The 15,244-nt window shown below is 47.5% G+C and overlaps 1 protein-coding gene across 1 annotated transcript; it reads right to left on the bottom strand.

The window, feature by feature from the left end:
* LOC108637859 lies at positions 2,973-8,495 on the bottom strand. The gene is given in 3 exon segments (XM_018061198.1): positions 2,973-3,077; positions 8,269-8,351; positions 8,354-8,495. Coding segments are annotated over 3 exon segments (330 nt in total).

Genomic DNA, 15,244 nt, shown 5'->3' with positions numbered 1-15,244 from the left:
GAATTGATGTATAAATGTGTATATATATCTATATCTGGCTGCACCAGGTCTTCACTGCCACATGCAGGCTCTGTAGTTGTGGCATGTGGGATCCCTTTTATGAGTTGTGGCATGTGGGATCCCTATTATGAGTTGTGGCATGTGGGATCTTTTGGCTTCTCAGGTGGCTCAGTGATCAAGAATCCGCCTGCATTCCAGGAGACCCAGGTCTTTGATCCCTGGGTAGGGGAGATCCCCTGGAGAAGGAAATGGCCACTCACTCCAGAATTCTTGCCTGGGAAGTCCCATGGACAGAGGAGCCTGGGGGGTTGCAGTCCATGGGGTGACAGAGAGTCAAGACTCGGCTGAGCGACTAAACAACAAGGCGGGATCTTTGGCTGAGGCATGTGAGCTCTTATTCGTGGCATGTGGGATCTGGTTCCCCGCCCAAGAATCAAACCCACGCCCCCTGCTCTGGGAGCATGGGGTCTTAGCCACTGGACCACCAGGGAAGCCCCTCCCCCTCCACTCTGAAACCACTGTTAGCACGTGGGCCGTACTTTTCAATATTTTGAGAGACTCTGAGCTCCTGTTGAGCTTCACTGTTTCTACTCTGCGTGAGCCCCCATCAGCTCCCCTTAGATCGTGTCAGTATGCCTTGGAATAAAGTCTCTGTCCAGCTTTCTCCTTCTTAGAAGATCTTCCCTGATAACCCTGTTAAAAATCAACATCCTCGCCTCACAGCACTGTCTACTGCCTGATCCTGCTCTCTTTTTCATTTTTAAAGATTTTTTAAAATGTGGACTATTTTTAAAGTCTTTATTGCGTTTATTATAACATTGCCTCTGTTTTACGTTTTGGGCCTCAATGCATGCGCAACTTTAGCTCCCCAGCCAGGGATTGAACCTGTGTCCCCTGCATTGGGAGGCGGAGTCTTAACCCCTGGACCACCAGGGAAGTCTCCTGCTTTGTTTTTCTTCAGAATGCTTCTCTTCACCTACTATGCTCTAGAATTTATTATTATTGTTAACTTTCTCTCCCACTAAAATGTAAATTCCTGGCGGGCAGGGACTTTCCAATTGTTTTATTCACTGCTGTATCTCCAGCACTGGGAACAGTGTCTGGCATAGGATAGGTGCTCAATAAATATTTGTTTAATGGGTTCATGAACAAATTTGGTTGCAGCCAGGTCCTGGGGGGCCCTTCAATGTTGCACTGGGGGCTGGAACTTGTACCTTGAACTCTAATTTCCACCCTGAACCAAATGGTTTTTGTGGAGCCCTCACATGCCTTCAAGGTAATCAGTATGCCTTCCTGGAGATCTGAATTAGTAATATCATGTGCCAGGGAGTCAACCCTAAATGAGGAATTTGGAAGAGGAATAGCTCAGGGGTTAATTTGAATGTATTTCCGTGTCTCAACACCAGCACATTCTAGGAAAGAGGAATTGCTTTGCATAGTAAATGGTGTTTGCTCTGTAGCTTCTTTCTTAAAGTATGACCTGGGTCGTCTGTCTTTTTGATCCTGAAAGGACTTTGGTACCAGGAGGGAGGGGTCTGTGGTACAGTGTTAATTGGTGTCAACTAATTGGACCTGTGTGTGAACTCCTCCAGGCCATAAGCCACCCACACTTGGGTCAGTGTTGAAATCACCATAGTTCTTTTCTGAAGTGCTTCCACCTTTGATGAAAAGCAATGGCTCATGGCCAAGTTCACCTCCAGGGGTCTCTCTTTAAGGCGGGGCAGAGGAGATAAGAATTTTAGGGTTGGGGTTCTCAGTTGGAGTGGTCAGATGGCAAGCCTTAAGGCAGACAGCTCTGGGTTGCAGTCTTGGTTCAGCCACACACTAGCTGTGTGACCTTGGGCAAGTCCTCGACCATGCAGGGACTTAGTGTCCTCATCTGTGTAGTAGGGATCATAGAGCTTTTTCTGTATGACCGGGGGGAGGGGATGGAGTGACTAGGCACATACCAGGTACGTATGCAGATTCCCAAAAGTGTCTTCTGGAAGTGTGCTTCTAGACATGCATGAGCAATTGTTGAATGAATAAATGGAGGTATTCCATTCAGAGGTTACCGGGGTGCACAGTGTCCCCAGACAAGAAAGTCGGCAGGACTTGCGTTGCTTGACCCCTTGGGCATTAAAAGTGTGGAGGCTGTTCATGAAGAATCCCAAACTTGAAGAAACCCATGCTATGGAACTGAGGGAGTCTTTGAGAGACTTTTCATTTTGAAGGGGAGTCGAATCAAGGCCCAGAGAGGGAAAGGGATGGGGCCAAGGACACACAGCAAGTGAGGGGCAGGATTGAGGTTGGACTCAAGGTGCCCTTTTTCCTACCATGTGGCCACCCCAGCCTCTCCACAGGTGTTTTCCTGAAAATGCACAGGAGAGAAGAGGGCAGCATCTAGACCTGTGGTCCGGACACTTAGTTCAGAAGAAGAAAATAAGCAACACTCTCGGGCCCCCTCCTGACCTAAGCTGCAGGCCCGGGAAATCCACAAGGCAGAGGATAGACAAAGACAAACTTCACGAGGGGTCAAGAGATGCAAGAAAAGGCAGGCGCAGTAATTAATAATGCTCAGCGGTAGATTGTGTTGGGGTGAGCACTGAGACGCCTATTGATCAGAGAGGTAAACACAAATCCCATCAGGGTCCCGTCAGCCCTGGGTCAATATGCTTCCATATATAAAGATGCCGGGAGCGGTTGCTGATACTGGGGAGGTCTTAATCAGGGCAGTCGAGAGAGAGCTCTCATCTCGTGGGCTCACCCAGCCCCTCGGGGATGTGTCTGCCCTGCGAGCCACTCTGCTGTAGGCGCTGTCTATCCATGCATTTGTTCATTCATTCATACAACATGCTCTAGATGCTTCCTGCATATCAAGCGGCTTGGAGGCACTAGGATAGAGCAGTGGGCCAGAAGGCAGTCCTTGCCACAGTGGGGCTCACAGAATAGACAAATGAATACTTTCAGATATTGTTGAGTGCTGCGAAGAATCACAGAGAGAGGTAGGTGGAGAGCAGGTGGAAGGAGATGGCGTCTTGCTGAGACTGGATGCTCAGGGAACAGCTCTCTGAAAAGGTGACTTCTGTGCTGAGATCCTAATGAGGAGAAGGAACCAGCCCCATGAACACAGAGCGAAGGGTGCCCCAGGTTTAGGGAACAGCATGTGCAAAGGCCCTGGGATGGGGAAGAGCTTGGGATGTTGGAGGAACCGAAAGGAATAAGGTTTTGTTCCAAGTGATGAGGCCATGAGGGTGGTGAGCCGGCCCCTGTCAGTGAGGGCCCCTTAGCGAGGAGGCATTCAGTCACCTGGAGTTAGGGACAGGCTTCTGGCTGGAGTCTGGCAGACCCAGTCCTGCTTGAGTGTGGAGCTCTGTTCCAGCTTCTCCCATTATGGAACCTCTGTTTCCTTGTTCACAACACCCAGGGCATGGGCCCTGACCTTCCATCGCTGACATTCTGGCCTTCTTCTATAGACGTGTGTGCGTGCATGCTCAGTCACTTAGTCATGTCTGAATCTTTTGCGACCCCATGGATGGTAGCCTGCCAGGCTCCTCAGTCCGTGGGATTCTTTGGGCAAGAATACTGGAGTGGGTTGCCGTTTCCTCCTCCAGGGGACTCTCCCCAACCCAGGAAAGAAACCCATCTCTGCTGAGTCTCCTGCCTGGGCAGGCAGGTTCTTTACCGCTGAGCTACCTGGGAAGCTCTTCCAAGAATATGAGATGCAAATAGATAACCTCTACACGCATCAGTCACTAATCCACATGTAGGAAAGCCTTGACCACTAGACCATGAGGCTCTGGTGACCATGCTTTGTGGGTGGCAGGTGACCACACCAAGGGCAGGAGGCCCAACGAAAACCCAGGGAATGGCAGAGGGCATCCTCGGGGTCAAGGTCACCCACCCCGTCAGTGCCAGATCTCCACTTGTCTGATCCCTAGGTGTCTCAGCCATGAAATTAGAAGATGCTTGCTCCTTGGAAGAAAAGCTATGACCAATCTAGACAGCATATTCAAAAGCAGAGACATTACTTTGCCAACAAAGGTCCATCTAGTCAAAGCTATGGTTTTTCCATGTATGAATGTGAAAATTGGACTATAAAGAAAGCTGAGCGCTGAAGGACTGATGCTTTTGAACTGTGGTGCTGGAGAAGACTCTTGAGAGTCCCTTGGACATCAAGGAGATCCAACCAGTCCATCCTAAAGGAGATCAGTCCTGAATATTCACTGGAAGGAGTGATGCTGAAGCTGAAACTCCAGTACTTTGGCCACCTGATGCTTAGAACTGACTCATTTGAAAAGGCCCTGATGTTGGGAAAGATTGAAGGCAAGAGGAGAAGGGGATGACAGAGAATGAAATGGTTGGATGTCATTACTGACTTGATGGACATGAGTTTGAGCAAGCTCTGGGAGTTGGTAATGGACAGGAAAGCCTGGTGTGCTGCAGTCCATGGGGTCACAAAGAGTCAGACATGACTGAGTGACTGAACTGAACTGAGGTGTCTCAGATGCCAGGGATGACCTTGGGGAAACCAGCTGGTCTGACCCATCTCACCTGGGGAACCAGCACAGGCCCATGGCCCCTGGAGGATACAGGTCTTCTGAGCGATGCTAGCTAAACTGAGCTCCATCCATCAGTCTTGGTGTCTGAGTAGGGAGAGAGGTGGTAGTTATGGATGAGATGGGAGAGAGAGCAAAACTCAGAAAAGCATTCGCCTGAGAACGACATGACCTGCAGGTTGGGAGTGCACACGTGTGCAGCTCTGTCTGGGGGATGGAGATGTGTGTGTTGGTGCAGACACACACGTATGACTCCCTGGGCCTGTGTGAGAGTGAATGCAAATGCCGGGAAGGCGGGGGCTGAGTCTAGCTCCCTCCCGGCTGAATCCCCAGCACCTGGTGCGTGGTGTGAGATCAATAAACATTTGTAGAGTGAATGCATAAATGTGTGCTCGCGTGGAAAAGTCAGAGTTATCTGTTTTCTAACTTGACAATCTGTTATTTGAGCTTTCTGCCCAGGAAATACATTGAGAAAATACTTGGCATTGTGGTCCACACCCACCGTTTCTTTTTTTAAATTTATTTTTAAAAGTTTTATCGATGGACAACATGCATACATGAAAGTGTGCTCATCACCTGTGTACATCCTAATGGACTGTCACAAAATGAGCACCCAAGAGGGAGAATAAGCACGTTTCCAGCGCCCGTAAGCTGCCTCGGGCCCTGCCTAGTTACTATCCTCCACGAGTAACCTGTCTTCCAGCAACGTAGACTAGTTCTGCTGCTTGTCTCGACACTTCACACAAATGCAATTGTGCAACCGGTACTCATCTGTGTTGGCCTCCTTCGCTCAATATTATGTTTGTGAAAATCAGCCAGATTGCCCAAGGGAAGTTGTAGACTGTTTATTTTCATTTTTACATGGCAAGGTTTGGCAAATTTGTTCTGGAAAGAGCCAGAGAGTAAATACTTGAGGCTCTGCAGGCTATACTATTTCTTCTGCAACTGCTCATCTTTGCCAGTTAGTGCAAAAGCCGCCGTAGACAGTATGTAGTGAATGGATGCGGCTGCATTCCAATAAAACTTTATTGACAAGACAGGAAGTGGTCGGATATGACAGTGGGCTGGATTTGCCCATCTCGTCATGTGGTATGCCTTCCTGGGCGTATGGTGCAATCTTTCTGTTTAAATGGTTGACGGAGATTCAGGTAGTTCTCAGTTTTAGGTTGTTCCAAAGAATGCTGCTGTGACTGTGCTCTCACCCATCTTTTGGCACACATATATTCTCATTTTTGTTGTGCGCATACCTAGATGTGGGATCTCTGGGTCCTAGGAGGTACTGTTAGATGAGGAACGGTAGCACTGATGATCCTCTATTAGGTAAGCTCTTGGGTTTTGACTGTGCATCTGTTTCCCCCCCTTCCTCCATGCTGTTGCTTTGTATTAAAGTAGGGAAAGTGTTAGTCGCTTGGTCGTATCCAACTCTTTGTGACCCCATGGACTGTAGCCCACCAGGGTCCTCTGTCCATGACATTCTCCAGGGAAGAGTGCTACAGTGGGTGGCCATTCTCTTGTCCAGGCGATCTTCCTGACTCAGGGATCGAACCTGGATCTGCTGTATTGCAGGCAGATTCTTTACCGACTGAGCCACCAGGCACTGCTTATTTCTGCCTCAGGACCTGGCCTCAGGGGCTGCAGCATCACTGCAGACACAAGGAAGGCAGTCACCAACTTGCATGAAACAAAGCGGATCTGTGGTGTGGCAGCACCACGACCCAGAAGCTCAAAGGGAACCACTCAAGTGGCAGGTTTTATAAGCTCAGCTCTTCTCGTTGGTACATTTCCTTTTCCTGCCATTTCATCTCCCATTTCCTTGACCGCAATAGCCTGCATTTCATGGCAAGCAAAGAAGGCCTTATTTACAAAATGAAAGAAAATTTGGGTCTTTAAGAAGGCTAGTTGGAAACTGCTGACCTCTGTTTCTAACCAAGGTGACCTGTTCAGTGAGGCCCATGTTCCCTTGAGTATCTTCCTTCAAAGACCTCCTAACCTAGCCCCTCTCAGCTCAGCCCAGAAAGCCAACGGATATGACTGGGTTTTGTAAGCACTAGCTTTCCAGCATTCCTTGGCCATGGTGGGGAACAGCATGCAATTGGACGGCTAAAAACAAACTCGTTCGAGTTCAGACTCTGCCTGGACCCTCAATATTCTGTAACCTGGACAGATTATTTAGTCTTCCTGTGACTCCACTACTATACATTGCCTCATCTGACTCTCCCAGAGACAATCAGGCAGCAGGCACGGTTACCATCCTCGCTTGACAGATCCAGAAATGGAGGGTTTAGAAACGACACAGACCTGCTCGAGGACCCACCCATGTCTGCTCCCTGGACTCTCATGTTAGAGACCATCTGTTGCTCTGAAGCGCTAACCCCACTTATGCGCCAAAATGGTTTCCTTTGGAAAAGTCACCATTTGTGCTTTTGAAGTCCTGGGTTTGGCTAATCAGGAGCAATCTCCTTTTCTTGGAGAAATAATTCAGTGTTGGATGCAATCATGGAAAAAGTGAGTCCCCTCCAAATTCTTGCAATGAGACAGTCAGTGCTGAGGACAAAATGTTGAGGTCTTTTGAGGAGACGGTGCCTCTTAGTAAGTGGAGATGCTTTTTTTTCCCCCCCTCAGTGGAAAAACCTGCTGTTTCAAATTTGCAACAACTGCCTTTCTGTTCAGATTCTGGCGCGGAGCGGGATTTTCATGCCATGGGCCATCTCTGGTGTCAGGGCTTTTCTGATGCGCTCCACCAATTTTGAGCATCAAGGCAGCCAGGAGTGAAGCTGGTATTTGCAAATGTATTTCCACTTCCTCAGAAATAACAGATGTTTGCTGGAAAAAATTAAAGTTGCCTAGTTGATTATGAGCTATCAGAAGCAAGGCACTGGCTGTCCTCAGCCAGTCCTCCACTTTCCCCACGACGGTGTTTTGTTCTGTCGGCAAACTTATCAAGTGAGTCTAGTGCTTTTGTTGGCATCACCTGAAAAGTGTGCCCGTGGAATTTACCCGTAGGAAGCTGGCAGGCGGTTTTCTGTCTGGGTGTTTTTGTGAATTAATCTGGTTGAAAAAACTGTCGGGAAGGGCTGGGTTTGAAGTCTGACCAAGAGATCACCCTGTGCTTGAGAGTTGTTCTTCAAGCATTGAGCGCATAAGGAAGCCTTTACATCGATGCTGGAGTAAAACCAGAATGGCGCCCCACACTCGGAAGTGGCCATTTTCATCCACGGACTACTGAAGTTGGGAGTGGTGGGGCATGGGTGACTTGGAGGTCAAGCTCAGAGCTCTGGAAGGTCTTGAAACTACAGAGAGTGGCCTGTGGATCCTGGAACATCAAAGAACCCCCAGTCTGAGACCCAGAGCCCAAGTATACATGGACTGTCCGCCAACCAGAGGCCAAGGGTGGGGAAGCCCTCCTCTTCTCGGGTAGCCTGAGTTTAGATAGATGTGAAGCAGGACCACTATGTCATGCAAGAATCCCTGCTTCCGCCTGCCCTTTCCCACCTGGGATTTTGTGGAAGATCATTTTCTTAGTCATTTCCGGCGGGCTGTCCACAAGGAGGTGGGCAAACCCTTGCCAGCTCGTCTTGAAGCTGTTTGAAAGGGTGTTACAGAGAGGTGCAGGGATGTGTTGGCAAAGGCAACTGCACAGAACCATCCAAGGAACAAATCTGCCTGTGGGAAAAGGGTCAAGATTGCTCCAGCCATCGACACTGGAGAAGCCAAAGCCACTTGTCCTCACTGCCTCGGCCTGGCTGTAGATACGACCCGAAGAGAGCACCTCACTGGTGTTCCAGGCCCTCGGGTCCACGGTCAGCCTCGGGTAATGAGCAGCCTAGGCTGTGAATGAGGTTTGGAGTCGAAATCCATCTGAGGCCTCTCTCCCTGCCAGTGTGTATAGCTTAATAATTGCTTCCGTGCTCCCGCTGCATTCGGGTTCAAGAGAAGCGCCAGCCCCTCCAGCAGCATTATGCAAATCGGGCCCAGTGCGTTCCGGCGGCGGCAGCGGCATATAGAATATGTAAATTTATGGTGGTGGTGGCGGAGGCGGCTGCTTAAGACAGAAGATTTCTCAATGATGAAATTAGATTTTCTGGAAAGAAGCTTCCGAGGACTCGTCTCCTGTTCCCCTGCCTTGTGCTGTGCCGTAGCCACCAAACCGGTGCTCTGGGAAATAATTAACTGAGTTACAGGCTCGAACCTATTTTCCAAAAAAAGAAAAATAAATAAAGAAAGAAGGAGAGAAGAAATAGACCAGGTTGTACGAGGCCACAACAAATCCATACTTCACGGAGCATGTCAACAGGAAGGGAGGCTGGGAGGAGGGAGGCGGGCTGTGGTTGGCAGGAGGAACTGACACAAAGTGGGGAGAGCGTCCACCTCCCCCTGGCCCGTACGTGGGCAAGAGTGGGAGGATGGACCTGGCTTCTGCTCCAGGCTAGCACCACTGCTTTTTATCTGCTTTATGTACCTGCCTTCTCCCGATTTTGTTTACAAGAAAGCATTTACGTCATTTAAAAAAAATTGAAAGATCATTCATGTAGACCAGATCAAGCTTGAACATGCATCAGACTTACCGGGATGGCTTGTTAAACACAGACTGCGGAGTGCTCCTCCCAGAGTCTCAGCGTCGGTCCAGGGAGGGCTCAGAAATGCTCATTTCCAGCAAGCTCCCGGGGGATGGTGATGCCGCTGGCCCCGGGAGACAGGCTGAGAGTCACTGCTCTAGACTGAAGTCTTTATTGGAAAGACGGGGGCCCAAAGAGTTAGGTGACTGACTGCAAGTCACCCCGTGGAGACAAGACCAGGGTGCAGAGCGGGCTTTTCATCATCATCACCATCACTGTCACTGGCATCATCTTTGTGGTCACTCTTCTCTGCTGAGAGCTTTCCATGTGCCAGGCACATATATTCCTTCCTTCAGTTAGCCCTTGGCCCTAATTCTACACAGGAGCTGCACAGTTATTCCCAATGAGGTTCCTGTTATAGACAGAATGTTTGTGTTCCCCCTTCAAATTCCAGCATTGAAGCCATAACCCCTAGTGTGATGGTATTTGGAGGTGGGAGCTTTAAGAGGTAAATAGGTTTATCTTTAATGTTTTTTTAAATATTGATTGGAGATTCTTTTGTTGAAGTATTTATTTGAATGTGTTACAATATTTCTTCTGTTTTGTGTTTTGGGTTATTTTGGCCTTGAAGCACACAGGCTCTTAGCTCCCCCAACTAGAGATCGATCCCACACTCCCTGCATTGGAAGGTAAAGTCTTAACCCCTGGACCTCCAGGGAAGTCCTGGTAAATGGGTTTAGATGAGGGTGGGGACCCCATAATGGGATTAGTGCCCTAATAATGGTAAAAAAAGGTACAAATTGCTGTCTCATACATACACATATACATGCATATTCTCTCTCCACGCACACACACAGAGGAGGGGAGGTCACACACAGTGAGGAGGCAGCCGCCTATAAGCCAGAATGAGGGGCCTCACCAGACACAGAATCTTCCGACATCTTGATCTTGAATTCCCAAGGCTCCAGAGTTGCAAGAAGTAAATTTATCCTTTGAGCCACTCAGCCTTTGGTATTTGTTGTAGCAGCACAAACCAACTAAGACGGTCGCTAAGGCTCGAGTTTAAGAGGCTTCATCTCCGGATCCTCAGGTTTCTTATCTGTAAAATGGGGACATGTGACCAGTGTTGGGAGGATTCAGTGAGATGTTATGCACAATGTGCTGGGCACAGAGCCTAGTGCTACAGAAGAGGCTCAGTTACTGGATTATAGTCGTCAGTTCAGTTCAGTTCAGTAGCTCAGTCGTGTCCGACTCTTTGCGACCCCATAAATCGCAGCACGCCAGGCCTCCCTGTCCATCACATCTCCCGGAGTTCACTCAGACTCACGCCCATTGAGTCCATGATGCCATCCAGCCATCTCATCCTCCGTTGTCCCCTTTTCCTCCTCCCCCCAGTCCCTCCCAGCATCAGAGTCTTTTCCAATGAGTCAACTCTTCACATGAGGTGGCCAAAGTACTGGAGCTTCAGCTTTAGCATCATTCCTTCCAAAGAAATCCCAGGGTTGATCTCCTTCAGAATGGACTGGTTGGATCTCCTTGCAGTCCAAGGGACTCTCAAGAGTCTTCTCCAACACCACAGTTCAAAAGCATCAGTTCTTTGGCACTCAGCCTTCTTCACAGTCCAACTCTCACATACATACATGACCACTGGAAAAACCATAGCCTTGACTAGACGGACCTTGGTCGGCAAAGTAATGTCTCTGCTTTTGAATATGCTATCTAGGTTGCTCATAACTTTTCTTCCAAGGAGTAAGCGTCTTTTAATTTCATGGCTGCAGTCACCATCTGCAGTGATTTTGGAGCCCCCCAAAATAAAGTCTGACACTGTTTCCACTGTTTCCCCATCTATTTCCCATGAAGTGATGGGACCGGATGCCATGATCTTCGTTTTCTGAATGTTGAGCTTTAAGCCAACTTTTTCACTTTCCTCTTTCACTTTCATCAAGAGGCTTTTTAGCTCCTCTTCACTTTCTGCCATAAGGGTGGTGTCATCTGCATATCTGAGGTTATTGATATTTCTCCCAGCATTCTTGATTCCAGCTTGTGCTTCTTCCAGCCCAGTGTTTCTCATGATGTACTCTGCATATAAGTTAAATAAGCAGGGTGACAATATACAGCCTTGACATACTCCTTTTCCTATTTGGAACCAGTCTGTTGTTCCATATCCAGTTCTAACTGTTGCTTCCTGACTTGCATACAGATTTCTCAAGAGGCAGGTCAGGTGGTCTGGTATTCCCATCTCTTTCAGAATTGTCCACAGTTGATTGTGATCCACACAGTCAAAGGCTTTGGCATAGTCAATAAAGCAGAAATAGATGTTTTTCTGGAACTCTCTTGCTTTTTCCATGATCCAGCGAATGTTGGCAATTTGATCTCTGGTTCCTCTGCCTTTTCTAAAACCAGCTTGAACATCAGAGAGTTCACGGTTCATGTATTGCTGAAGCCTGGCTTAGAGAATTTTGAGCATTCCTTTACTAGTGTGTGAGATGAGTGCAATTGTGCGGTAGTTTGAGCATTCTTTGGCATTGCCTTTCTTTGGAATTGGAATGAAAACTGACCTTTTCCAGTCCTGTGGCCACTGCTGAGTTTTCCAAATTTGCTGGCATATTGAGTGCAGCACTTTCACAGCATCATCTTTCAGGATTTGAAATAGCTCAACTGGAATTCCATCACCTCCTCTAGCTTTGTTCGTAGTGATGCTTTCTAAGGCCCACTTGACTTCACATTCCAGTATGTCTATCTCTAGATTAGTGATCACATCATCATGATTATCTGGGTCCTGAAGATCTTTTTTGTACAGTTCTTCTGTGTATTCTTGCCACCTCTTCTTAATATCTTAATATCCATACCATTTCTGTCCTTTGTTGAGCCCATCTTTGCATGAAATGTTCCCTTGGTATCTCTAATTTTCTTGAAGAGATCTGTAGTCTTTCCCATTCTGTTCTTTTCCTCTATTTCTTTGCACTGATCGCTGAAGAAGGCTTTCTTATCTCTTCTTGCTATTCTTTGGAACTCTGCATTCACATGCTTACATCTTTCCTTTTCTCCTTTGCTTTTCGCCTCTCTTCTTTTCACAGCTATTTGTAAGGCTTCCCTAGGCAGCCATTTTGCATTTCTTTTCCATGGGGATGGTCTTGATCCCTGTCTCTTGTACAATGTCATGAACTTCATTCCATAGTTCATCAGGCACTCTATGTATCAGATCTAGGCCCTTAAATCTATTTCTCACTTCCACTGTATAATCATAAGGGATTTGATTTAGGTCATACCTGAATGCTCTAGCAGTTTTCCCTATTTTCTTCAATTTGAGTCTGAATTTGGTAATAAGGAGTTCATGATCTGAGCCATAGTCAGCTCCTGGTCTTGTTTTCGTTGACTGTATAGAGCTTCTCCATCTTTGGCTGCAAAGAATATAATCATTCTGATTTCGGTGTTGACCATCTGGTGATGTCCATGTGTAGAGTCTTCTCTTGTGTTGTTGGAAGAGGGTGTTTGCTATGACCAGTGCATTTTCTTGGCAAAACTCTATTAGTCTTTGCCCTGCTTCATTCCGCATTCCAAGGCCAAATCTGCCTGTTACTCCAGGTGTTTCTTGACTTCCTACTTTTGCATTCCAGTCCCCTATAAGGAAAAGGACATCTTTTTTGGGGTATTAGTTCTAAAAGGTCTTGTAGGTCTTCATAAAACCATTCAACTTCAGTTTCTTCAGTGTTACTGGTTGGGGCATAGACTTGGATAACTGTGATATTGAATGGTTTGCTTTGGAGATGAACAGAGATCATTCTGTTGTTTTTGAGATTGCATCCAAGTACTGCATTTCAGACTCTTTTGTTGCCTATGATGGCTATTCCATTTCTTCTGAGGGATTCCTGCCCACAGTAGTAGATATAATGGTCATCTGAGTTAAATTCACCCATTCCAGTCCATTTTAGTTCACTGATTCCTAGAATGTTGACGTTCACTCTTGCCATCTCTTGTTTGACCACTTCCTATTTGCCTTGATTCATGGACCTGACATTCCAGGTTCCTATGCAATATTGCTCTTTACAGCATCGGATCTTGCTTCTATCACTAGTCACATCCACAGCTGGGTACTGTTTTTGCTTTGGCTCCATCCCTTCATTCTTTCTGGAGTTATTTCTCCACTGATCTCCAGTAGCATATTGGGCACCTACTGACCTGGGGTGTTCCTCTCTTGGTATCCTATCATTTTGCCTTTTCATACTGTCATGGGGTTCTCAAGGCAAGAATACTGAAGTGGTTTGCCATTCCCTTCTCCAGTGGACCACATTCTGTCAGACCTCTCCACCATGACCCACCCGTCTTGGGTTGCCCCGCAGGCATGGCTTGGTTTCATTGAGTTAGACAAGGCTGTGGTCCTAGTGTGATTAGATTGACTAGTTTTTTGTCAGTATGGTTTCAGTGTGTTCGCCCTCTGATGCCCTCTTGCAACACCTACCATCTTACTTGGGTTTCTCTTACCTTCGGCATGGGGTATCTCTTCACGGCTGAAGAGATAGTCATCAGTATTGTTCTTTAATTGTTGTTATTAATTGGATGGTGGAGACTGGGGCATAGAGTGGGGTCATGGAGTGAGCTTGGGAATAAGAATGAGGATCTTGTGTACACAGTTTCAAGCCCTAAACTCACCTGTTATGAGACTTGCATGTAGGACACTCCTCTTCTCTAAGACCCAGCTTTTGCAAAAAGAGTGGATGGGGCTTGGTGGTCCCAGGACATGCCCAGCTCTACTATCTCTGATTCCATCATTCCAAAGGTGGGGCCATCCCTCACCCCCATGTTGCTCCAGCACGGCTGTCCTCCTTCTCCTGGACTGTTGCTCAGCCTCCTCCTGACCTCCTTGCCTCCAGTCTCACCCTATCTCCACTTTTCCAAAAGTCTCAGAGGGCAATCTGATACTCAAACCCTTCAGCAGCTGTTTCCCTTCTTTGGATCAAGTCTAAGCATCTCAGCCTGGCATCCAAACTCCTTCACGCTCTGGTTCCTCTCAGCCCCTCATCTCCTGCGTCTCCTTCTTACACCCTGTTTTCCAGTAAAATGCACAAGTTTATGTCAACCCTCAGGCACCACGCTCTTTCCTACCTTTGTTCTTGCTGTTTTCTGCCTGGTGCTCCGCCCCTGCTCTTTCTCTCTTTGTCTGTAAACTAGTTGAACTTCAGTGCTCAGCTCAGATATGTTGGGCCCTGAGAAACCTTCCCTAACCTACCTTCTTCCTGTCTCCAACCCCAGGCTCCTGGATGTCCTTCCTCAGAGTTGCTTGGAGGTATCTCGTCCTGGTACTTAACACTTTCTAGTGTAAAGGTTTTTCCCCTAGACAGTGGCTAGCTTAAAAGGAAGAGATAAACTTCTTAATCAGGGATCTTGGGAGTTTTTCTGTCCTGTTGTTTGCTTGATCTGCTGTCTATAAACATCTTGAGCTCAGGGCCTTCTATATTTTTGCTTGGTGCTGTAATTGCTGCTCTTATTTTCATGCCTGGCACATTGTAGGTGTTTAATCCTTGAATTAATAAATCTGAAATCTCTACCCATTTTCACAGATTTCTTATTAACCGTTCTATCCCTGTAGCCTACCACACGCCTGGCACGGACATGGTCAGGAAATAGTTCCTGAATGAATGAATAGGTAAATAAAATGCATGACTACATGTATACCTGTATCAGTCAGCTGTTGCTGTGTAACCAACAGCCACTAACTCTCAGTTGCATGCAACAATAAGCATTTATTTTTCATCTAGCCTTATCCTGTGAGTCAGCTGGGAGAGCTCCAAGCTACAGGTGGTGTCTGGCTCAGCTCTACGTGTGTGTCATCCTCTATGGACCAGCAATCTAACCAGAATATAACGAGGGCAGAGGTACAAGAAGGAAAGTGGAAACACACATGGTTTCTTCAGGTCTCTTCCCAGAACTAGTACCTTGGCCCTTCTATTCCTGTATCATTGGCCAAAGCTAGGCATGTGGTCAAGCTCAGTCAGTGGACAAGGATGCACCCTCTATGAGGAGAGGTTTCAAAGTGTCATGGTAGAAGGTATGGACATATCGAAGGGTGAAGGATCAGGGTCCATAAATCTGTCTACTCCAGTGACCACCTCCGGCATCTAGCTTTGAGCTCGTGGCACACAGATGCCCCTC

The sequence above is a fragment of the Capra hircus genome, chromosome 17 (assembly GCF_001704415.2).
Source record: "Capra hircus breed San Clemente chromosome 17, ASM170441v1, whole genome shotgun sequence".
Lineage (NCBI taxonomy): Eukaryota > Metazoa > Chordata > Mammalia > Artiodactyla > Bovidae > Capra > Capra hircus.
The sequence above is the reverse complement of the archived record's forward strand: the minus strand, read 5'-3'. Positions and strand labels throughout refer to the sequence as shown.